Below are 23,766 nucleotides of genomic sequence, written 5' to 3'. Positions count from 1 at the left end.
GACCTGTTAGTTTAACATCAATAGTGGGTAAACTAATTGAAGGATTTTTAAGAGATGGTATCCAGGAATATTTAGACCTTCGTAGTTTAATCAGTAATAACCAGCATGGGTTCGTGAACAATCGTTCATGCCAAACTAATCTACTTGGTTTCTATGAAGAGGTTAGCAAAAACCTTGATAATGGAAATGCTGATTTTCCTAGATTTTGCTAAAGCCTTCGACACAGTACCACGCAAGAGGTTGATAAATAAAATGGAGGACATGGGATTAGGGGCAAATATCTGTAGATGGGTAGGGAACTGGCTGTGTAATAGAGAACAAAGAGTGGTCATGAACAGCGCCGTGTCTAATATGATACCAGTACTAAGTGGAGTGCCACAGGGTTTGGTTCTTGGGCCCATTTTATTTAACATTTTTATTAACGATATTGGGATGGGGTTACTCAGCAATGTATCCATCTTTGCGGACAATACAAAACTGAGCAGATTTATTAAATCATCAGAAAATGTCACCATGCTTCAAAATGATCTTGACAATCTAGATGAGTGGGCAAAAAAGTGGAAGATGAGGTTCAATGTGATCAAATGCAAGGTCATGCACCTTGGAAGACATAACCAGTGTGCTAGTTATAACCTAAGTGGGGATGAATTGGGTAAATCAGTACTTGAAAAGGATCTAAGAGTCCAAATAGGCAACAAACTGGGCTGCACTGCTCAATGTAATATACCAACAAAAAATGCCAACAAAATTCTCGCATGTATTAAAAGGGGCTTGGAAACTAGGGACTCAAAAGTAATTATGCCTCTGTACAAATCATTGGTTAGACCGCACCTCGAATACGCAGTGCAGTTCTGGGCCCCGCACTATAAAAAGGACATCATAGAATTAGAAAAAATCCAAAGAAGAGCAACAAAGCTTATTAGGGGAATGGAGAATTTAAGCTATGAGGAAAGATTAAACAATTTGGGACTATTTACACTAGCGAAAAGACGTTTAAGGGGGGATATGCTCAACATGTATAAATATATTAGGGGCCAATATAAGGAACTGTCAAACACCCTTTTTTCTGCTAGAAAGGAATCTAGGACGCGAGGGCACGAGTTTAGATTAGAAGAAAAAAGATTTTGTTCATCTCTAAGAAAAAAAATTCTTTACAGTCAGAGCATTCAAACTTTGGAACTCTCTTCCTGGAGAAGTGGTGTCGGCAGACACTATAAATATGTTTAAAATAAGGTTGGATATACCTTTATTGGTTAAAAAAACATCCATGCGTACGAATAAGTAACAAAATCTTTCTTTAAAATATCAGAACATACTATACAACAAGGGATAAGCTACTATAAACATAGGTTGAACTAGATGGACGCAAGTCTTTATTCAGCTTCACCTACTATGCAACTATGTAACTATAGAGAACTGTCCTCAGAGATTCTATCCTGAAGTGGTCCACCCACAGGTGAAGATGCAGCGATTTCAGGTTCAGGATAGGCCTGAAAGAGCCATCTGGTTTGGCGGGACCAAGAAAAGAATGGAGTAAAACCCCTACTTTCTTTCCTCCTGCATTACCTGGATCAACACACCCTTCTCTAGGAGAGACTTTACTGCCCCCAAAAGGACATTTCTCAAGCGCGCCTCCCTTGTTAAAGGTGTAGGAAGATATCTCTTTAGAGAAACTCCCTTGAGACTGATCCTGTATCCTTGAGAAACAACACTGAGAACCAAGGCTCCTGAGCGGAGAAAGCCCAAATCTCCCGGTATAGAAGGAGGTGACCACCCATTCTGTTTCCTCCTGTCAAACAGCTCCTCCCCCTTGGCAACCTGCTTTCTTGTGAAGGCACCGAAGCGGGACTTGGAAGCCTTTCCTTTTCCCGATGGAATCCTTACTCTACCAGACTGCCCTTTGTTGGAATCAAAAGGAGGGACTAAAGGACGAGCAAGGAGCAGCAAACCTGGACGCTCCCTGTTTTGCAGCTGTTGTGCGAAGAAAAGTGCTCTCCCCCCGGTGGCCTGTTTGATAAGGGATTCTAGTTCTGAGCTAAAAATAAAATTCCCCCTTCAAAGCCAGTGCTTCAAGAGACTTCTTGGACTCATTAGCAGCTTCCCAAGCCTTAAGCCATAAGGCTCTCCTGGCCAACACTGAAATGGTCGACACTTTAGACCCCAGTGTATTCAGCCATAGCCTTTAAATTTTCTGCCAAGACAAACGCTTCAGAATCAGGCTGAAGCAGTGAACACAAGGTATTCCTCCAAACCATCATGGCCTAAGAGACCCAGGCTGATGCAATGGTGAGCCTCAAAGTAAAACCAACTCCTTCAAAAACTGCTTTCAAACAACCCTCCAATTTCTTAACCATGGCGCCTTTGAATGCAGCACCCCCCTTGCACAAGTAAAGCCGTAGTCTTAGACAGGCTGGCCACCGGGGCATCCACAAGTAGAATCTTTTCCCACAATTTTACATGCTCCTCCGGCATAGGATATACTGTAGGCTCAAAAACCCTTTGGGCATAAGGAGCTTTTTATCAGTAGTTTTCCACGCTCCCCCCAGCAGCTCTTGCATGCCTTCATCTGAAGGAAAGGTAACTGTGTCTCTGCGCTGTTTCTTAAACATACCTTCCTGGGGTATCTTATCCACATCATATAGATGCCTGTTTAACAGCCAAAATCAAATCATCAATACCAGGGACAGTCTCTTCCCTCTGATCCCAAAACATCTCTTCAACACACTCTCCTTCTTCTTCAGAGTCTACATTAAGAAGGGGTTGTGTGGATAAAGGGTTCCTGGGTGAAACCTCAGGATCCCCAGTAAACTGTTCCATAAAGGTATACATTTTGTGCACACTCTGAGCAGTGTCCTGCATAGCCTGTAACAATGCAGGGTCCCCTTGAGATAGAGAAATAGAGCCAACAGAAGTTTGTGAGGAAAATGGCCTATACCAAAGCAGACACAGACCTTCCCAGAGCAGCTGCCCACGCAGGCTCAGGTTGCTCAGTCCACTGGGCTTGTGCCCCACAGATTTACATACAGGGCACAATTCCCCATGGTCTATCTGTACAGCAATTAATTTTACCCGGCAAAACTTGCAGTTAATTAACATGGCAGACGCTCCCTCCCCAAGCACAGCAGCATTAAACCTTTCTGTCATGATAAAACATACACAGTGCAATAAGTCAGGCATTTGTACTAAGCAATACACCAGTGTACTTAGCGGTCTGCTGCTGTAATGGACCCTCAGTGGTCACCGGGGAAAGCGCTGCCTCAGAAAAAACGGTCACTCTCTCTGCAGATAGAAATCTCCTTCAAGCTCCGCAGAGTGTGGGAAGAAAGAGCGCCAGACGGAGTGAAGGAAGATACCAAGTCCCTGCTTCAGCAGGGAGAGGAGCGGCTTTTGGCTACCTCCCCTGTAAGCTGCTCCTACCATGTGTTTTTTCTGCCTTCCAGTGTCTCCCCTCCAATGGGGACCACTTGGAAGTGCCCAGCTGCTCTGAGCTCCTGTTGCTTTAACACCAATGGAGTTCAGCCTGTAAACTCTTTTTGAAGATGGTGACCGCCATCACGGGGTGCCCGTCGCCCATGATCCCCCCTAAGAAGGGAGCCGACTAAGGAGTTCCCCAGGACCCAGGAGACCTCACTGTAGTGAGGTCCAAGCGCTGTGCTGAGAGACCAGACAGCGTCTCTCAGCACACAGGGAGCTGACAGGACGCACTTCTGTCAGCCTCTCCTGCGCTGTCAGTGTGAGTAAACTTCCTCTGGAAGCCTCACACTGTAATCCTGCACTAACTAGGTGAAATATTAATAAAAAACAAACCCCTAGCTACCCTAAAACCCTAAGCCATTCAGCATAGCACCCACTCCGGTGGGCACCTAAAACAAATTGGGGAATGCTGGTATGCCGAAGGGAGGAGCCTGCCTCTCTCAAAGCTCTCTCTCTCTCTCATAGGTGCCTGGCTCCTGCAGACCCTCCTACATCCCCATGGTTGAGCTGTATGCCCAGGATTGATGAAGGAGAAAAGATGTGTTCTATATTAATTCTACAGCAATAGGTAAATTCAATATTTTTAGCTATAATGTAGGGCTTTGGAATCCTTGTGCATGAAGGCCCTAATGAGTATTTATGAAGAGTTTAATGTAGCAATAGGTTAGACACTAACTGTAGACACCATAAGCTATACAGTATATGGCTCAAAATAAAAAAAAATAAGTGATATCAGCTCCAACACAACAAGTCCATTTCGTACATTATGCTTTCCAGTGTGACTGACACCCAACCCCCTTCCCCCAATGGCTACGGACTGCAAACCTACTGACAACCCCTTTAGAAAATATGCAGAGGTACAGTAGAATGGATACCCCACATTGTGCACTCTATCCCCATTGTGCTCCCCTATGCCTTACTGTGTGTACGTATTTTAAGTATTATGTCTTAAAAAGAGATAAACGCGAGGGTGCCAAAGAGTGATAAACATCCAGCCAATCAGCTCCTGTTCTGTAATGTTTGCAAATGGCAATTAGGAGCTGATTGGCTGGGTGTTTAACACTTGTTATCACCCCATTGTTTATTTTTGGTGCTTAATACATCTGTCCCACTATTCCTTCACCATCCCACATGCTTCACCGTGCTCCCTTTCCATGTTCTTTCCTTCCACACCCCTGTATGCTACCTTTCTCACTTGCCTGTGCTCTCCTTCCCCCATCCAACTTGCCTTACTGTGCTTACCTTCCCTTATCGCACATCCCTTAGTGTGCCGTCTTTGATACATCCCACATGTTTCACTGTGCTTCTCTTCCCACATCCAACATGCTTCATAGTATCCTCCTTCCCCATGCCTCATCTCCCCAGCCCACATTTGTCTGTATTCCCCTTCCACATCCCAAGCTTCATTGCACACTACTGCCACATACAACATGCCTCGCTGTGCTCACCTTCCGCCATGCCTCAGTGTGCGGTGCAGTCTTTGCCACATCCCAAATGTACACTCCTTACCCCATTGCTCATCTTCCCAGGCCATGTTTTACCGTACTCCTCTTCCATATCCCACATCTCTCGGTGCTCCCCTTCTTTCATCCAAGTTGCCTCACTCCGCTCACCTTTCCGCATCCCACATGCCTTGGTGTCTTTGCCACAGCAGTCTTTGCCACATCCTACACCACACTGTGCTTCCCTTCCCACATTGAACATGCCTTACCGTACTACCCTTTCCTCATCCCACATGCCTCACTACACCCTCCTTCCCCCATGCATCAGTTTTAGAGCCCACGATTCATGCATCGTACTCCCTTTCAAAATCCCACATGCCTCACCATGACCCCCTTCCTCCATCCCATGTCTCACTGTAACCTTCCCCCATCCCACACTGCACTCCCCTTTCCCCCAGCCTACATGCCTCACTGTGCTCCTTTTTCATCCTCATAATCCTATTGTGGTGAACCTTATCTTAACTCCATTGAAAAACTACAGGTGTCCCACAGACTGGGGAAGGAGAGGGGGTTGTTGGGAGTTGCTGGCCACTGGGATGGAGCAAGGCTGCATAATGACTTGTTGGCCTTTTGGGGTGTCTGAAGTTTAGCTGTTACAAAAGTCTTCTGAGATCATGGGCTGAGAGATCTGAGTTGTCATATGTTTGTACTCGGGCAGATGAGTTCCTTTGCTTGCAGGATTTACACCACCAACTGTCGCTGCTGGGGCTCCGCTGAGCAACAGTCACAATAACAGCTTCATTATTTTTATGTTTATTAGAAAACAACTAGACAGGGAGGTGGTGATAATCAGGACTATCAAGCCATTGGGTGTTCTCAGGTACTGGGGTGGTGTGGCCACAGGAGTGGACAAAGCAAACCATATACTGTATGGTGTATGTTCCTATAGTTTGCAACACCCTTAAGGCATTAGGGGGTGAGGGGTCATGGTTATACCACCTCTTCACTTCTCGCGTCCATGGTGAGGTAAATTTTACCCACATCTACAACCTCTAAATCAATCATTAAAATTACACTAGATTTAGAAATAGGTACACAATTCATGGTTAAAAACAACCATTAGCTTTGTCATACTAAGTTTTGCACCGAATTGTGTCAAATTAATTTTAAATGAGAAAACATTTTGGTACTTGTTTCCTAGCACGGCCACAACGATCATGATCGTGTCGGGTGTAAAAATCAGGGGCATCGCGGCCATCGCATGCACTAAAAAATGGGTGCGATGGTCCAGACGCGATGCCCGCGATTTCCCCATAGAGAACAATGTTAAATGCCTCAATTTACCCGCGATGACCCCGATTTCCCATAGGAAACAATGTTAAATGGCTCAATTTACCCAAATCATCATAGGGAACAATGGTAAATGGGCCTGAAACCCCAAAAACACCCCTGAACATTGAAATGTCCCCCCAAAAGTAGTTTACGCCACCCCGCGATCAACGTGAACCTGAAGCGTGGCGAGCGCAGCGAGCCCGCGAGGGGCGGCGGTACGCGTCCTCCGACCTTTTCATACCCCCACTATCCACGTCGGCGTGGAGTTGAGAATAGAATAGTGTGGCGAGCGCAGCGAGCCTCCGAGCCCAAAGCGTTGCGAGCCCCGCGAGGGGACGCGGATACCTGTGAAGCCCGCGAAGGGACGCGTTTACCTGTGAAGGTATCCGCTCGCCACGCTGCGCTCGCCACACTATTCTATTCTCAACTCCACGCCGACGTGGATAGTGGGGGTATGAAAAGTTCGGAGGACGCGCTCGCCACGCTTCGGGTTCACGTTGATCGCGGGGTGGCGTGAACTACTTTTGGGGGGACATTTCAATGTTCAGGGGTGTTTTGGGGGGTTTCTGGCCCATTTACCATTGTTCCCTATGATGATTTTGGTAAATTGAGCCATTTAACATTGTTTCCTATGGGAAATCGGGGGCATCGCGGGTAAACTTAAGCATTTAACATTGTTCCCTATGGGGAAATTGCGGGCATCGCGTCTGGACCATTTAAGCATTTTTAGCCGCATACGACGCGACCGACGCGATTTAGACTGCTTTCAATGCATTTCAATGACAAAATCAGGGGCATCGCGTCGGTCGCATCGCAGACCACTAAAAATGACACCCGATGCCCGCGATTGTGGCCGTGCTAGGAAACAAGTACCAACATTTTTTTTTAAATGTTAAGAGTTTAAACTGCAGAGGTTTTAATTTATTTATGAAAATTATAACTAGGTTGTTTTGACCTTGTAAATGACTGCAGCAATGAGGCTTACATTTAGCCCTTTGCCTCTACAGTAGAACTTGTTTCTTTTTGTATCCAGATGGCTAACAATGTGGTCACCAAATGGTCAACATTCACAAGGTTGACATGGAGAAAAAGGTCAACACAATATTGACATGGAAAAGGTCGACACATGTAAAAGGTTTTCAATTTTTTATTTTCTTCATTTTCAGGACTTTTTCATAATTCACCATCCACGTTGATTGCATTTGGGAATGGTCAAGTGTGCAAGGCCCAAAGCATGGCGAGCAATAATTGGGGGTCCACGTACTCAAGACAGAAAAAAGTGAAAACTCATGTCATTGTCGACCTTTCATGTAGCGACCTAGACATTGGCATGTATTCAATGCTCCTATGTCGCCGTAAATAACGGTGAGTGTGCATGTTTTTTTGGAGAGTAGTGAACTTTTCTCTCCTATTTTGTGCTTCCCTGTATTCAGCTCTGTTGCTTCTCCAAAAATATTTTGCGAAGCTAACTCAGTTCACCCTGCACTTCTCCCCAAGTCTGTTCAATGGGGATTTTAGTGTCTCTCTCAAAAAGTGTATTCAATGCACAAATTGCGAGTCCTGCTGGTTTCTTTATTTAGAGATGTTCTCCATTTCTCCCTCAGCATCTTTTTTCGGTGAACTGTAGGGTTATCTTTGTTAAAGTTGTTATTTTTTTTGTTTTTTATGGCTTATAAATTTTAAAAAAATGTACTCTAATGTATTTATTGCAAGTGCCATAATGCTGTACTTCTATATTAATTTATTTGGAATTTAATAAGTTATTTTAATGGTAACCAATAAGAAATCATTTTGGAATGCTCCTAGTAATTTCCCATGCTTCCTATCTTCTTCCTCCCCTAACCCCCAAACAGGCTTTTAAACACGCTAACAATTATAAAATAAATTAAATAAAAACACAGGGCAGAGAAACAATGCTAAAAGCACAACACAAGGATAAAGGCCAAACAGAACAAAATACACCCGTCTGCACAAACCCAATTAAAATAGTCACACAGCCATTTGTTGTAAAATAAATACTGAACAAAACATTAACCTTTCTAAACCTTTGTAAAAAAATACAAGTCCACAAATGCGAGGAACACGCTGCTGAGATGAACACCCTGCTCAGGAATATCCCAGTCTGACCAGCTCACGTGGAGAGCAGGAGATAACAGATCTCTCCAGTTACAGCACTCCCATTTGAACTCGCATAATTATGCTAAGTTCGCAAAAGGGGCCGGCGAGCTGGCCACAAGTTGAATACTGAGGAAGTCAGAAATGAGGAGATAAGAAAAAGTGCCGAGCACTTCAGCGAGATCAAAGGGACACAGAACAGTGAGCGGTGAGCCAGACTCTCAAAAAACATTGAATACTCCTCATTATCTGTGAGATATACCTCACCATTTTTCATTGTATTGGGGCAGTATGGACAGTGTAATGGTTAGCACTTCTGCTTCACAGCACTGTGCAGAGTTTCTATATTCTCCCCATACTTGCGTGGATCTCCTCCGGGTACTCTGGGTTACTCCCACAATCCAAAAATATACTGGTATGCTAATTGGCTCCCAACAAATTAACCCTAGAATGTCTGTGTTTGGGTGTACATGTGGTAGGGAATATAGATTGTAAGCTCCACTGGGGCAGGGACTGATGCGAGTGTTTAAATATTCTCTGTAAAGTGCTGCGGAATATGTGTGCGCTATATAAGAAACGGTTAATAAATAAATAGTATTGGTTGTATTGTTGATTTCACATAATATGTGTAACTTTTTCATCCACGTTGATTGCATTTGGGAATGGTCAAGTGTGCGAGGCATATGGCCCAAAGCATGACAAGCAAATCTATCCATGCAAAGGGATACGGTACAATAATTGGGTGTCCAAGTACTCAGGCACAAAAAAAGTCGATCTTTCATGTGCCGACCTAGACCTCATCAGGTTATTTCATTGTATTTAGGCAGTACGGACATTTTAGTGGTTCTTAAAAAGGCAAATCAAGCCAGAAAATTTAAGTTCTCTTACCATTTTCTTGTCCATTTTCGCTTTGATGTCTCGTGCCAAAGTAAAAAATGCCTGTAAAAGAAAATATAATTTAGTCATCAAAATATAATTAATCAATCACTGGTAACCCCAACTGAACATGAATATAACAAATTCAGTATTTATACAGATAAAGCACTATAAAGCAATATAAATAAATAGAACAATCAATCAGATGCCTGGTCAAACAACTATAAGCCATCTTTAATAAAACAATCAATTCCCTTTTTTTTGGAGGTATGCTCAACTTCTACAAGGTTAACCTAAAAAAAAAATAATATTAATTTTATTTATTAATCAAACATTTGATCCTTCACAATAAAAATAAAGGGACTAGTAGTCCTTCTTTTAATGGGTCTCTTTTTAGAATATATTTTGATACCCACAAACTTGTAGCTCTAGAAACCCAGTTGCCGATCATGAGGTTAAGAAGTAATTATAAATAACTACCAAATGTAACAGTAAAAAGCTTATTAAACAACTAGGGCAGTGGTAGCCAACCCTAGCCCTCGAGAGCTACCAACAGTTCACATTTTCCAGACAACCTAGCTGCTGCACAGCTGCACTCATTAATCACTGACACAATTTAAAAGATACACAGATGGAGCTAATTAGCTCACCTGTGATTCTGTGAGGAGACCTGCAAAACATGCACTGTTGGTAGCTCTCGAGGACTAGGGTTGGCTACCCCAGAACTAGGGAAACTGCATAAATGCATCCCAAAATGTATTTTTCTTTATACAGTAATTTGATTTAAGGGACATGATTTGCATTTTGCTACTGCCATGTACATGGATACCAGACTTGCCATTAGGACATGACAGGGCACAGAATCAAGTGACACGCAGGAGATAACAATCCAATGCCAATTTTTTTAACCAACAGCAAGCTGTGAACCAAGTGATCACTACTATAAAAGGTCCTCAAAAACAAAAAAAGACCTTTTTAACATAGACAATTAAAACAGAAAATCAGCAACTACTGCCATATACAGTGAGTTCACAAACAAAATATGCATAAATACTCTATAAGAACATAATGGCAACCCAATGCTCCATATGAATCACCCCTGAATCACAGTTGTTATTTTACTTTTTTTTTAAGACTTTTTTATTAAAGAATTTTCTCAAAAAAACAATTGTACACTTGAAATAAAGAAAGTTTTACATTCACAACATTGTCTGTCAATTATTACCATATTGAAATAACATCAATGGAGAGTCTGTGGGGTATAAGATTCCTCGCTTAGTACCTGAAAAGTACATTATGTGGCAATAAGATGTTTGTAGTGAGGTGAACATATAACCTTTTTGGTTAACTTAACCGTTCAAACATATAAACCGTAGTCAACCGAGCACTTAATTGGTATTACAGCGGTACTTATGTATTATTTGGACTCCCATGTTAAATGCACCCCATTTTTTCATACCCCTACTATCCAACTACGCATGGAGTTGATTTTATATAGCGTGGTGAGCGCAGCGAGCCCCGCGAGGGGACGCGGTCTCATAAGAAAAACGGGAGTCCAGATATTACATAAGTACAATTACAGCTTGGTAAAGCAGACAGAATAATACACTTGCTATAAAAATATTAAAATAACATAAAACCTCCTCTTGGCCTAATATACAATAAAGAAGGGGGTTAAGAAGCAAAGGGAAGGAGGGAGGGAGGGAAAGGGAAGACAAGACATAGCAAAACAATGCATCGACACCTCCAAACAGTGAAGTTCAGTATATATTATTAAATCCTTCAAACGAAACAGGAAATATCATGATCAATGCAGCAGCTTTATATTAGGTGTGGTGGAGTTAGGTAGGGTTTGCAGGAAGGGCAATTTGGCGTATCAGAAACCATGTTGTATTCTCAAATATCTTCTGTATGGTGGTTTGTGTTGTAGTATCAAGTGTTAGAATATAGATGTCCCAATTAGCATAAAAGAGAGCCACCCCCTCCTCAATGTCACACAGTGCTGCCTGGCATTCAAAGAACAGGATTTTGAGGAGAGATTTTTTCAGTTCAGTCAAGGAAGGGGGGTTCTATGAATCCAGTGTGTTAGAATTAGTTTTTTCGCCAATACTAAAATCAATATGAGCAATGGTGTAATACATTTCTTGTGTATACCATTCAGAGAAGTAGAGAAATAGAAAGGGGAGTGGGTTATATGTCAGCTTTAAAGAAAACAGGCTTTTCAGGAAGCCCAGCAGTTTCCTCCAGAAGGCTCTGGTGAAACCACATTCCCAAAAATTATGGCAGGCAGAGGCCTGGATCATCAGGGATGAAATGGCTCTTATGTTGTTGGGAAATAAAGGCCCTATTAAGGAATTTAAGATGGGTTTCCTGAAGGGAGGCAGATTGGAGGTATTTTAAAGAATAGGGAAGTTTCCTCAGCAAGATCTTGTATGTGGGCAGGGTAGGGACATCCACCCTCCATCTGGTTTCCAGCTGAAGCATTAGTTTCTCCTGGGGTATAATTATGAGCTGTTGATAAAGATTCCTAATTCTATATCCTAATATATTACCTGGGGTCAGTAAAGATAGTATTGGATCTGGAGAGATCAACGTGGGGAAGGGTTGTGGCTGGGATTGAGGGCCTTATTCTGATTGACTCGGACAGGTACACATTCGTTCGGATTGCATATTCAAGCTCATTGTGCATGCGTAAACTATGCATTGCGCATGTGCAATGGTGGCATTCCGCATTTGGACGGATCGCTACACAAGAAAAACGTGCACCGAACACTCTCGGACAGAATGGGCGTAATGTGGGCGTATCTATGGGTGCGGTTTCAGAGTGGGCAAAACTGGGCGTGAACGAAAAGTGCTAGGCATTCCCTCTGAGTGTTCACCGAGCGGCCACCACCTAACACTCACAAAATCAGCACATAAAACAAGTAGCTTTTAGGTCTCGGAGGGCAGTAGTAGTTCATGTGCACCGCGTTCGGTGTGCCAATTAGTACGTAGCACAACAAAACTACTTTCACGTGAACACCATACTAACCCACTCCTCTCTTTAATTTACTTTAAGTATCCCATTCCTCTACTAAGAGAAATGTATTAACCCATTGAGCCATTGCATGGCACAATTTATGATTACTCAGAAATGACATTAATGTATTATGCATAATGTTTAATTAAAATATTAAATAATGTGTACACAACTGTGGCAGTTATAACAAATTAATGTGTGGGTTTTAATGTTTATATTGTAGTGGTGGAAATGTCATTGCATTGTATAAAATTGAGGCACACATAAACACAGGTATAGGTTACAAAGTGGGAAATTGTAAGGAACACACTTTAATGTTGTAAGGGTTAATGTAAATTGCAATTTGTGTGTAGAAGCAGTAAATTGCATGTAATTGAAAGTAATAGAGACCATAGAGTTTAGGTAATTGCTTAATGGGTTTGAAGCATGAGTTCCATGTTGATTTGTGCTTTGCAGTGAAATAAACCAACAGAGGGCTGTGCGGCCGCTCAGACGGTGAAAGACCATGCAAACTTGTTGAGTTCCGTCCCTACATGGTAGTGTGGATGCAGACCGAAGCCACTCCATCCTGTGGTAGTTCATCTGACCGAATGCGGTGCACTTGCATGCGTGTCTTCGCACAACTAGAATTAGGGTCTGAGTGTAATGTCAGGGCTTGTAGGTACATAAAAAATTGAGATCTGGGTATGTGGTGGTCAGTTGTGAGTTTGGAAAAGAGTAGGATGGTGCCCCCGGGATCAAATATGTTCCTTATTGCAGAAATACCTTTCTGCCACCATTCTAGGAATATTTTATTTTCCAGGCCTGGGGGGGAAACAAGGTTGCCCCAAAAGGTGGGTAAGGGTGAACTAGTGTAGTTCTTACCAAACCGTTTATTTATGGATATCCATATTTTATAGGTGTCTCGAAAAAAGGAGATTATCCCTAATATGTTCAGGGATTTTGCCACGTGGGGCGTGCAGGAGTGCTGCAGGGGAGTAGGGATGAAAGAGGGCTAGTTCCAATTGTTCGTTCAAGTATTCTGATTTCTGAAAAAAAAAACAGTCCTTGGAATACCTGAAAAGTGCCGCTTAAGAGAACACCTGAACTTGAGGAAGGCTAAGGCCCCCTTCTGACTTGGGGAGGAATAACCTAGCCATTGGCATTCTGGGTTTCTTATTTGCCCAGATAAATTTAGAGATCATCGTATTATAAAGAGACATGTCTTTTTTGGAGAGGGAGAAGGAAAGCATTTGAAGTACAGTATGTAAGATAACTTTGGGAACAATACGCTTTTCACTAATGTAACTCATCCATGTAAAGAAAGGGGGCGTGACATCCATCTAGCTATCAATTTTGACAATGTTTGTAAGGCCGGTTTAATATTAACTGTAATGGGATCAGCACACCCAGACATTTTAGAGGTGACGTGCAGACGCTAAATTGTTGTAATGATGAGTGAGTCGCAATCATGGAGGACGGTAATGCCATGAAGAATAGGTGAGATTTAGTATAGTTAATTTTAAAACTTGAGAATGTACCAAAGTTGTCTATGACAGCCATAGCTGCCGGGATGGAAGAGAAGAATAGAAGCATATCGTCAGCAAACATGCTGAGTTTGACCTCCATTGTTCCCACCAGAATCCCAGCGAAAGAGGAGGTATTACGGAAACTAATGGCCAGAGGTTCTAAAGCAAGGGCGAACAACAGCGGGAACAGGCTTGTCGAGTGTCCCTAAGTATTTGAAATGGGGGGGATAGGTAATTATTGGCTAATATCTGGGAGGTGGCACCTGTATACAGGTTACGGATTGCTTCGGAGAAGGCCTCAGGAATTCCAAATTTTTGCAATGTAGTGAATAGATGGTCCCATGATACCATGTCAAAGGCCTTTTCGGCATCTAAAGAAGAAAATGTGGGTCCTTGGTCCCCGAGCCTGTAACCACTGCAGAAAGGAGTTTTCTTACATTGAGTACAGAATGTCTGCCCCATATAAAACCAGTTTGGTCTTTGTCGATAAAAGAGGGTAATAGGAATTTTAGTCTATCAGCTAGCAATTTAGTGTATATTTTGTAATAGGGAGATAGGAAGAGGGTAGTGTGGGATCCCGTCCTGGCTTCAGTTGCACCTTAAGCAATGCAGAGTTAAAATAGGGAGGTTGGGCCACGCCTTTAAGGAGTGCATTTAAAAAGGCCATCAGAGGTTACTATCTTGGGTGCTAATAGTTTATAATATTCACTGATCAACCCGTTTGGTCCAGGGGCCTTACCAGGTTTAAGCTGTCCTATGGCACGTGATATGTCCTCTTCTGTGAAATCCGTCATCAGGGAGCTAGCCTGGACGGTACTTATGTAATATCTGGACTCCCGTTTTTCTTATGAGACCGCGTCCCCTCGCGGGGCTCGCTGCGCTCACCACGCTTCGGGCACGGTGGCTCGCTGCGCTCGCCACACTATATAAAGTCAACTCCATGCGTAGTTGGATAGTAGGGGTATGAAAAAATGGGGTGCATTTAACATGGGAGTCCAGATAATACATAAGTACCGCCTGGTCTGTCGTCAGGGTAGGCAAAAAAATCGATGACCAGAAGGAAGATTTATGTGACTGATCAGTAGGGGGGGAGGAGTACAATCTCATATAAAATAAGTGTAGAATAGTACAGATGTCCTGTCGCTTAGTAACTGTAATAAGTTCATCAGTCGGTTAGATTTACCTCCAAATCTATGATATTTACTTTGTGTCTGAAAGGACATACGTGTTTCCATTTTAGATAAGAGTGCATCAAATGTGGTTTTGGCCAGGTTGTATGCAGTTTTATGAGCAGCCATGGGTGCAGATTCAAAGATTTGGTAGGCCGTTGGGAGATTAGTCTGGGCATCTAGATACAATTTCGTTCTTTCTTTGCGTATATGCGAGTTATAGGAAATGACCGTTCCACGTAACACCGGTTTGGATGCCTGCCAGAACAATAGGGGCAATTCGGATTTTACCAATGTAATGTTATGTTTGTAGTCCATCCAAGCTGTCTCCAAAGTAGACTTAAACTTGTTGGAGCTAGCTAAGTGACTAGGAAAGCGCCAGTGTATATAGGAACCAACTTTCCTGCGTGGAAAGCAGTGAAATCCAGCATACTGCATGGTCAGATATAGAGATAGGGTACTTATGTATTATCTGGACTCCCATGTTAAATGCACCCCATTTTTTCATACCCCTATATCCAACTACGCATGGAGTTGATTTTATATAGTGTGGCGAGCGCAGCGAGCCACCGTGCCCGAAGCATGGTGAGCGCAGCGAGCCCCGTGAGGGGACGCGGTCTCATAAGAAAAACGGGAGTCCAGATATTACATAAGTACCAGAGATAGTTTCTATACCAGAGTCATGTACTAAGGGAAAGGCCCTTGAGGAAAGCAATACATAATCTATCCGGGAAAGAGTATTATGGGCAGCTGATAGACAGGAGAATTCTCTGTTAACAGGGTGGCATGCTCGCTACACATCAGTGAGATGAAGGCTAGACAGTAGATATTGCATCCCATGTCTGGGAGGTGCCCTTCTAGTCAGTGATGATGTCTCCCTGTCTAACACATTTGAAGTAACAAAATTAAAGTCCCCAGCTAGAATAATCACTCTGTCTAAGTATGGGGTGAGGAGGGTAACCAAATCACAGAAAAACATTTTAGAAAACACATTAGAAGCATATACATTGCATAGTGTACATCTAGTGGAATGTATGGTGGCATCCAAGAGTACAAATTTACCCAAAGGGTCAGTCGTAGTAGAATGTATAATCACAGGCATTTATGTCCTGGTTAGAATAACGACTCCCCTGGACTTTGAATTATAGGGGGACGATGCCAGCACCGTCCAGCCTAGGGAATTTAATTTGAGAGTTTCCAGGGGGGTCAGATGTATCTCCTGTAGGTAGACTATTTCCGCCTGAAGTTTGTGCAAGTAGAGGAGATATGGAAGTCAACATTAAATGTAGCTACATTCAGACCATGCATGACACTTCATAAAAGTTGAGAGAATACGCATGGTGAAGGTAAACAAATAATAAACGTAGGGGTTAAAGAGCACATAAGTAGAAGATGATTTTGGATCGCTATCAATGACATGCAAGACAACACAGGACACAAAATGAAAGAACAAGAAGGGTAGATAAAGAGAAACAGGGGAAAGAGGGGGAAACCAGGGAGCCGGGAGGCCCATCCTCACATTTGAAAGTACAATAATCATGCTATGTAAAATTGTGATGAGCTGTTTTCCCGGGCTCCCTAACGCCCCAAACCTTAGACATTTACAACAAAGAACAAAAAGACCTCCGATGCCCCAGCAGCAGAACAGGCTGCTGGGTACCATGGACCAAGAGTAAAGCAACAGTGGCAGAGAGTTACAAGGCTCGCCCCAGCCTTCAATCATATCAATGGGGCGTACAGACCGATCTGGGGGTCGAAATTGCCCCCCAGTCAGCCTGCCACCACCGATGCGAGTATAAAATATAAAAATATAGTAAACCTATAAATATATAAAATATAGTAAACCTATAAATTGAAATGAAATTATATAGACCATAAATAGGGTAAAAAAGAATGCAATCATAAACACAATCAGATAATTAGAACCTGGAGACTTGTAAGCAGTTATCTTCCACGGAGGGGAGATGGAGATGGAATGTCATTGTAGAACCATGTGGTCATAATGGTGGAATACATTGTCTAGTTCACATCCGAGATTTGTGGGGTATAGCAAGAAGTCACCCGTGAATCACCCTGTAGACCGAATTGGGGGAAGGCAGATCAAATAATTCAAGGTGGATTGGGATGTAGGCCAGTCATTCATGAGGGGTGAGGTTGAATATTGTGACATGGTGTGATGGTGTGCTTGTCACTCTCCAGGACAATGTGGCAGTATCCAAGTCAATATCCCATATTGAAGGTGAGAGAATAAACCTTCATTCCGTGAGGTGGTATAATACAGGTCATAGGTGGTAGCTCCTATTCTGCTGAAAGGTGGGATTGCGGGAGTAGTTGTCAAGGGTGTTGGGTCAGTAGCTTCAAGTGGAGTCTGGACCTGCAGGGGAGAAGGTGGCCTTGACCAATTCGACTAGGTAACTTTCCACATCCTGCACAGGGGATGCAGTTAAAATCGACCGCCGAAATCCTGACACTTTCTCCCTCCGTGGGTGTCCACGACACCCCTGGAGGGAGAATAAATTAGCGTGCCGAGCATAGCGAGGCACCGGGCCCGCAAGGGGGGCGATCCACGTCCCCCCCTTGTCGGGATTTCGGCGGTCAGGATTCCAGCGTCAGGATTTTGAACGCCGGGATCCTGACCGCCGGGATTTCATACTGAATCCCTGCACAGTACTGAAATCTTTAAAAGAGGTTCCCACGAAAATTCAGAGTTTTGCAGGGTAGAGTAGAGCAAATTTAGTATGGTTCTTCACCAGCCGGGTGCACAGCAGAGAAAACTCCTTCCTGGCCCTCGTGTTTTCAGCTGATTCTGAGTTTTGGGGGTAGAGTAGGGCAAATTTAGTATGGTTCTTCACCAGCCAGGTGCACAGCAGAGAAAGCTCCTTCCTGGCCCTCGTGTTTTCAGCTGAGAAGTCTTGGAAGATCAGCAGTTTATTACTGTTCCATTGCAGGGATCTATTTTGGCGGAATGCTGCCCATATCGCCTCTTTATGTTGGAAATTGAGGCATTTAAATATAACGGTCTCTAGGCTGGCCTAGCCTATGGGCTCTTTTAATCACCATGCCCGTGCAGGCGTCCTCTATGTGAAGTAGGGTAGTGACAATAAAAGCGTACAGGTCTGGGCCCTTAAGAGTTTCTGGGAGCCCCAGGATAGGCAGGTTACTCCTTTTCGAGTGATTTTCCAAATCGTCGAGCTTATTCTGCATAGTAAACGTGGTTTTCTGTAACATTTCATTGGCGGCTTTAAGGCCATGGATAACTTGAAATGCTGCGCCCAGGTGTGCTTTATTAGCATTTACCAACCTGGTGATTTGCTTTAATTGTGATTTAATGTCCTACACTGACTGCTGTAGCTTTGCAGCATGGGCGTCCAGTATAGGGTTAATTGTATCCTGTATGGCTCTGACCATGTCAGCATATGTCAGGGGAGCACCCTGGGGCTGTGGGGTATGCTGAGTGGGCTGTGTGAAGAGTTCAGGTTGTGCACATGTGAAGTGGGGAGTTTCTGGTACACTTACTGGTCATGGTATCGGCTGTGGTATCTGTGCCGGGGCTGGGACCGGGAGCATGTCCCGTGCTGCTGCAGTCTGAGGTGTGGTGGCCATGTTGGGAGCAACCCGTGCTGTCTGCTGGAGCTGCCGTTGTGGTTTCCCAGCGGAAGCGCCAGAAATGTATCCATTGTGGCTGTTTTTTTATCCTCTGGTCTCCAATGGTGTCTGATGAGCGGGGGGGGGGGGGGGGTGCGGGTATTGGGCGGCACGCAGGTCTGTCAGGCTGGGGCGGTAGCAGAGCTCAGAGCCGTGCTGCCGTCTCCATGTAACACGGAACCGGAAGTTTTTGGTTATTTTACATTTAATGGATGGACAATGTGATGGGCAAAACCAGTGCTGGTGACTGCCAATCATTAAACACCACTATAAAGAATATTTTATTGGGTAGAAGCCTTTAGAGATGCATATAGTTTGTAATGTTTTCTTCTCAGTACTAACAAAGCCTACCATGGATTGGCATCCTGAACAAATTAAGTAAGTCCTGTGTACGGCTGCCAATGCAGGAGCATTTGAATATTATAGAGGGCATAGCAGATCCAGATCACATAATTTTGGCCATAGATGATGTACACTAAGCCTGGTTTTTCAGTCAATCCCTGGGTTTTCTTGTTGATCTAATGGATTACCTAGCAAAGAGTCTAAATATGTTTGAGAGAAACCACGGGATATACAGATGAAGCTCTCTTCATCTTTGCAGTGGCTGGCGCCCCGTAGCAACACCAACGCCCCCGCCCCCCCGAACTGGGCAGCATCTCCCTGAAGCAGAGACGGGCAGGGAGACACTGCCCAGCCGCCATGATACTGGGATGCGCACACGCGTCCCAGTCCCCATCACCGGTGACGCCAGTGAAAGGGATCTGGCGGGCACCGGCAATAGATGAGCCCGGCTACATCTGTATATATATATATATATATATATATATATATATATATATATATATATATATATATATATATATATACTGTATATATATATATATATATATATATATATATATATATATATATATATATATATGTAAAGAGGGAAGGTTGACCTGCGGTGCTAGCAGGTGTAGGCAACCCAGCTGGTTGAGAGACCCAGATGATCACTATGATCTAGCGATTAAGCACTAAATCCAATTTGGAGATTGCAGCCTCCTCCAATAAACTCCCTGGACTCTGGGAGAGGCAATGGATCTGTCAAAAAAGAAGACAGAAGGGGCGCTCCATAGTGCATAAAAGACAACTTTTTAATAAAATGATAGTAAAATCACAGACATGTAGAGCAAACAAATGCTCGTACCATAAGAGTAACTGCTGTGGGCTGGATACCACAAGGTTTGTATATACAAATGCCACGCAACCTCCTACCAGCCTTCCGGAGCACAACCGCCATCCACCGATCACCCGCTGGGAATACCAAGGAAAGAACAGCGTGCCGATGGACACCGTGAGGACAGAGGTGTGCAGAGGAGACAGACCAAGGAGAGCGGACGTCACAGGCCCCGCCCTAACGCGTTTCGTAGTAAAACTACATCAGAGGGTGTGGCCTGTGACCGGCAGCTCAGGGTATTTAGCAAAGTGAACATCCAATCACAACAAGGAAACAGGTGTACTGTATATTAGTACTAGATGAAGCGGCGCAGTTGATTACTTCCAGCTGCCGCAAAAACATAAAAACCTTTTAAACTCAGAGTAATTTTACTTGAAAAAATGGGGGAATTTTAATGAAAACATATAAAGTAGGTTCTACCATAGCTCTGACATGTAATACAGAGACACATATCTATAAAATGGAGTGTAAGTGCCTTACAAGTAGTAGTCCTTAGATGTATTTATGTGTGATATGGATGATCACCGTGTCAAATATTACAATAAGCAAAGCAGCAGTATACAACAGGGTTGCCGACTTTAAAAAATTACGTTAAAAAAAGCGTTTTGGAGGCGGGGCTTAACGGTGACATCATTAAGCCCCGCCCCCATTATGACAAATAGCCGAAATAACTGTTATCCATGGAGGGGGCGGGGCTAAAACGTCACAATTGTGCCGTTTTAGCTCCGCCCCCTTCCCTGAGACCCGCGGATTGCGGCATATAAATGGCGCGATTGGGGGGCTCAGTGGGGGTCCCCCTGATTCCGGGAGGGTTGCCCACCCTTCCGGGGGCCGGGAGTAAGGACCCGATTTTCGGGAGACTCCCGCAAATTCCGGGAAGGTCGGCAACCCTGGTATACAACATTATGAATACATAAAAATCATTACAAAGCAATCAAATACAAACAATATAAATAAACACATCAAAAAATTCTTAAAGGTATGTATATGTATCGACACTCAGTAAAAAATATAAAAAAATGTAGTAAAACATATACAACGATAAGGAGACAAAATATTAAGACTATGGGTGACATTCTATGGGATGAGATTTGTGTTATTTGGCGAAATTTGCGCAAAAAACGTCCGAAATCCCGTTTTCGCATATTTAATGAGATGCGGTAAACGGCAAAAATCGCAGATTTTGCCGCGAAATCGCACTTTTACAAAGTGCAATTTTAACTCACGCCGGAACTCGCTTCCAGATGTTTTCCCATTGAAAAGTATACAAATCGCATATTTAATGAGATGCAAATTTGAGAAATGTGTCTTAAATTAGCCAAAAAATCAGACCAGGTTCTGATATGCGAGTTGGCCAGGACCCTGCACAGATCATTGAGATCTGTGCATGGTTCTGTGGTAAAAAATGTGTTAATTTTTTTTTTTTTTTAAATTGCGTGGTGTCCCCCCTCCTGAGCATAACCAGCCCCGGGCTCATTGAGCCGGACCTGGTTCCAAATATACAGGGGACAAAAAGCGTAGGGGTCCCCCGTATTTCTGAAACCAGCCCCAGACTCTTGGACCGGTCCTGGTTCCAAAAATCCGGGGGACAAGAAACCTGGGGGTCCCCCGTATTTTGAAACCAGCACCGGGCTCCAACAGCCCGCAGTGTCATGCCACAGCCGGGGGACATTTTTTACATAAGGTCCCCCGGCCGTACCATGAGCACCGAGGCTGGTCAGCCTTGGACGGGGTACCTGGAAGAGTGGGGACCCCCCCAATAAAGGGGTCCCCCCCCAGGCTTCACCCATCCAGGGCTGAAGCCCGGGGCTGTCACCGGCGTCCCTGGCCGCCGGCCTGATGGGGTAAAATCTTTCAATCCTAACATTGCTTTATACAGGAGAACTACAAGTACCAGCAGACCTCCCCCGCAGGCTGGGACTTGGAGAACCACAAGTCCCAGCATGCGGGGCATTAATGGGCCAGCTGGGACTTGTAGTCCACCTGTAAAAAGAATGTTAAAAGAAAACACACACACACACACACACAGAGAAGTACAACTTTATTACATACACAAACACATCTCACTTTTACACCCACATACTCACCGATCCAGGATCCAGCGCTGGTCTCCCTTCTGCAGAGCCGGCTACCCCCGCACTGACAGCGGGGACAACTGGCTTTCTCCGATGGAAATAACCGCTTCAGACGCGATGTCCCATCGCGACACAGGCTTGAGAGCGTCTTAGGCTTGTGCATCTCCATGGAGACGCATAACTCAGCCAATCAGGGCTGAGCTATGCGTCTCCGTGGAGACACATCGCCCAATCACGCTCTCAGCCTGTGACTGAAGCTGTTAGGGAGGTCTGCTGGTACTTGTAGTTCTCCTGTATGAAGCAATGTTAGGATTGAAAGATTTTACCCCATCAGGCCGGCGTCCACTGGCCAGGGACGCCGGTGACAGCCCCGGGCTTCAGCCCTGGACGGGTGAAGCCTGGGGGAGGACCCCTTTATCGGGGGGTCCCCACTCCTCCAGGTACCCCGTCCAAGGCTGACCAGCCACGGTGCTCATGGTACGGCCGGGGGACCTTATGTAAAAAGTGGCCCCCGGCTGTGGCATGACACTGCGGGCTGTTGGAGCCCTGTGCTGGTTTCAAAATACGGGGGACCCCCAGATTTTTTGTCCCCCGTATTTTTGGAACCAGGTCCGGCTCAATGAGCCCGGGGCTGGTTATGCTCAGGAGGGGGGACCCCACACAATTTTTTTTAATACAAACACAAAATCGCACATAACCTCAAATTCGCACATTTTCATGCCTAAAAATCGAACATTTTCATGCCGAAAATTTGCCCATTATCGCAATCAATCGCACTTTTCGCACTCAATCGCACCTCATTAAATATGCGAATCCAAGGCAAAAATGCGATTTAAAAAAAGTGCGATAATGGGCGAAAAACTGACGGGCGAAAAACTCTCATCCCATAGAATGTCACCCTATTAGACAATAATATGATGTTAGCAGCAGAAATAAGACACAATTTTTTTTTATATGTATAGATACAATCATATCAGTATAATGGCAAGAATACCTGATTGAATAGCAATAGACATTATCAGAAAGCATTTAAAAGCATCAACGTTATTTTAAAAACAGAATATTTAGGAGAACATGTATATAGTAATGTATATAATAAAAAGAAAAAGAAAACAGGCCGTCCGCAGAACATACTAGGAACGGTAGATAATATATGACCATTACCGGTGGTGGCGATAGAGATAGGGCCCTCCTAAAGCGTGAGACTTTTTGGATCATAACCCTCAATACGCTCACTCCAGTGTGCTTAAATGAGGGTTACGAAATTACCCCTTTTATTAACCGGTAATGGCCATATATTATCTACCATTCCTAGTTTGTTCTGCGGACGGCCTGTTTTCTTTTTATTTTTATTATATACATTACTATATACATGTTCTCCTAAATATTCTGTTTTTAGAATATCGTTGATGCTTTTAAATGCTTTCTGATAATGTCTATTGCTATTCAATTAGGTATTCTTGCCATTATACTGATATGATTGTATCTATACATATAAAAAATCTTTATGTGTCTTATTTCTGCTTCTAACAACATCATATTATTGTCTTAGTCTTAATATTATGTCACCTTATCGTTGTATGTGTTTTACTATTTTTTTTATATTTTATTACTTGTGTGAAGGAAATCTGTTGACATGTTTTGTCGACTGAGTGTCGATACACATACATACCTTTAAGAATTTTTTTGATGTATTTATTTATATTGTTTGTATTTGATGGCTTTGTAATGATTTTTATGTATTCATAATGTTGTATACTGCTGCTTTGCTTATTGTAATATTTGACACGGTGATCATCCATATCACACATATATACATCTAAGGACTACTACTTGTAAGGTACTTACACTCCATTTTATAGATATGTGTCTCTGTATTACATGTCAGAGCT

The 23,766-nt window shown here is 43.7% G+C and overlaps 1 protein-coding gene across 4 annotated transcripts in view; it reads right to left on the bottom strand.

The window, feature by feature from the left end:
• Positions 1-23,766, bottom strand: part of LOC146069168 (ras-related protein Rab-8A) — a 454,991-nt gene that overhangs the window by 7,911 nt on the left and 423,314 nt on the right. For all 4 annotated transcript variants that reach the window (XM_083179287.1, XM_083179289.1, XM_083179288.1 and 1 more), the window contains one exon: positions 9,252-9,302. In XM_083179287.1, coding sequence (XP_083035413.1) covers positions 9,252-9,302 — 51 coding nt within the window. The remainder of the gene's footprint in view (positions 1-9,251; positions 9,303-23,766) is intronic.

The sequence above is a fragment of the Crinia signifera genome, chromosome 1 (genome assembly GCF_055691185.1).
Source record: "Crinia signifera chromosome 1, ASM5569118v1, whole genome shotgun sequence".
Taxonomy (NCBI): Eukaryota; Metazoa; Chordata; class Amphibia; order Anura; family Myobatrachidae; genus Crinia; species Crinia signifera.
The sequence above is the reverse complement of the archived record's forward strand: the minus strand, read 5'-3'. Positions and strand labels throughout refer to the sequence as shown.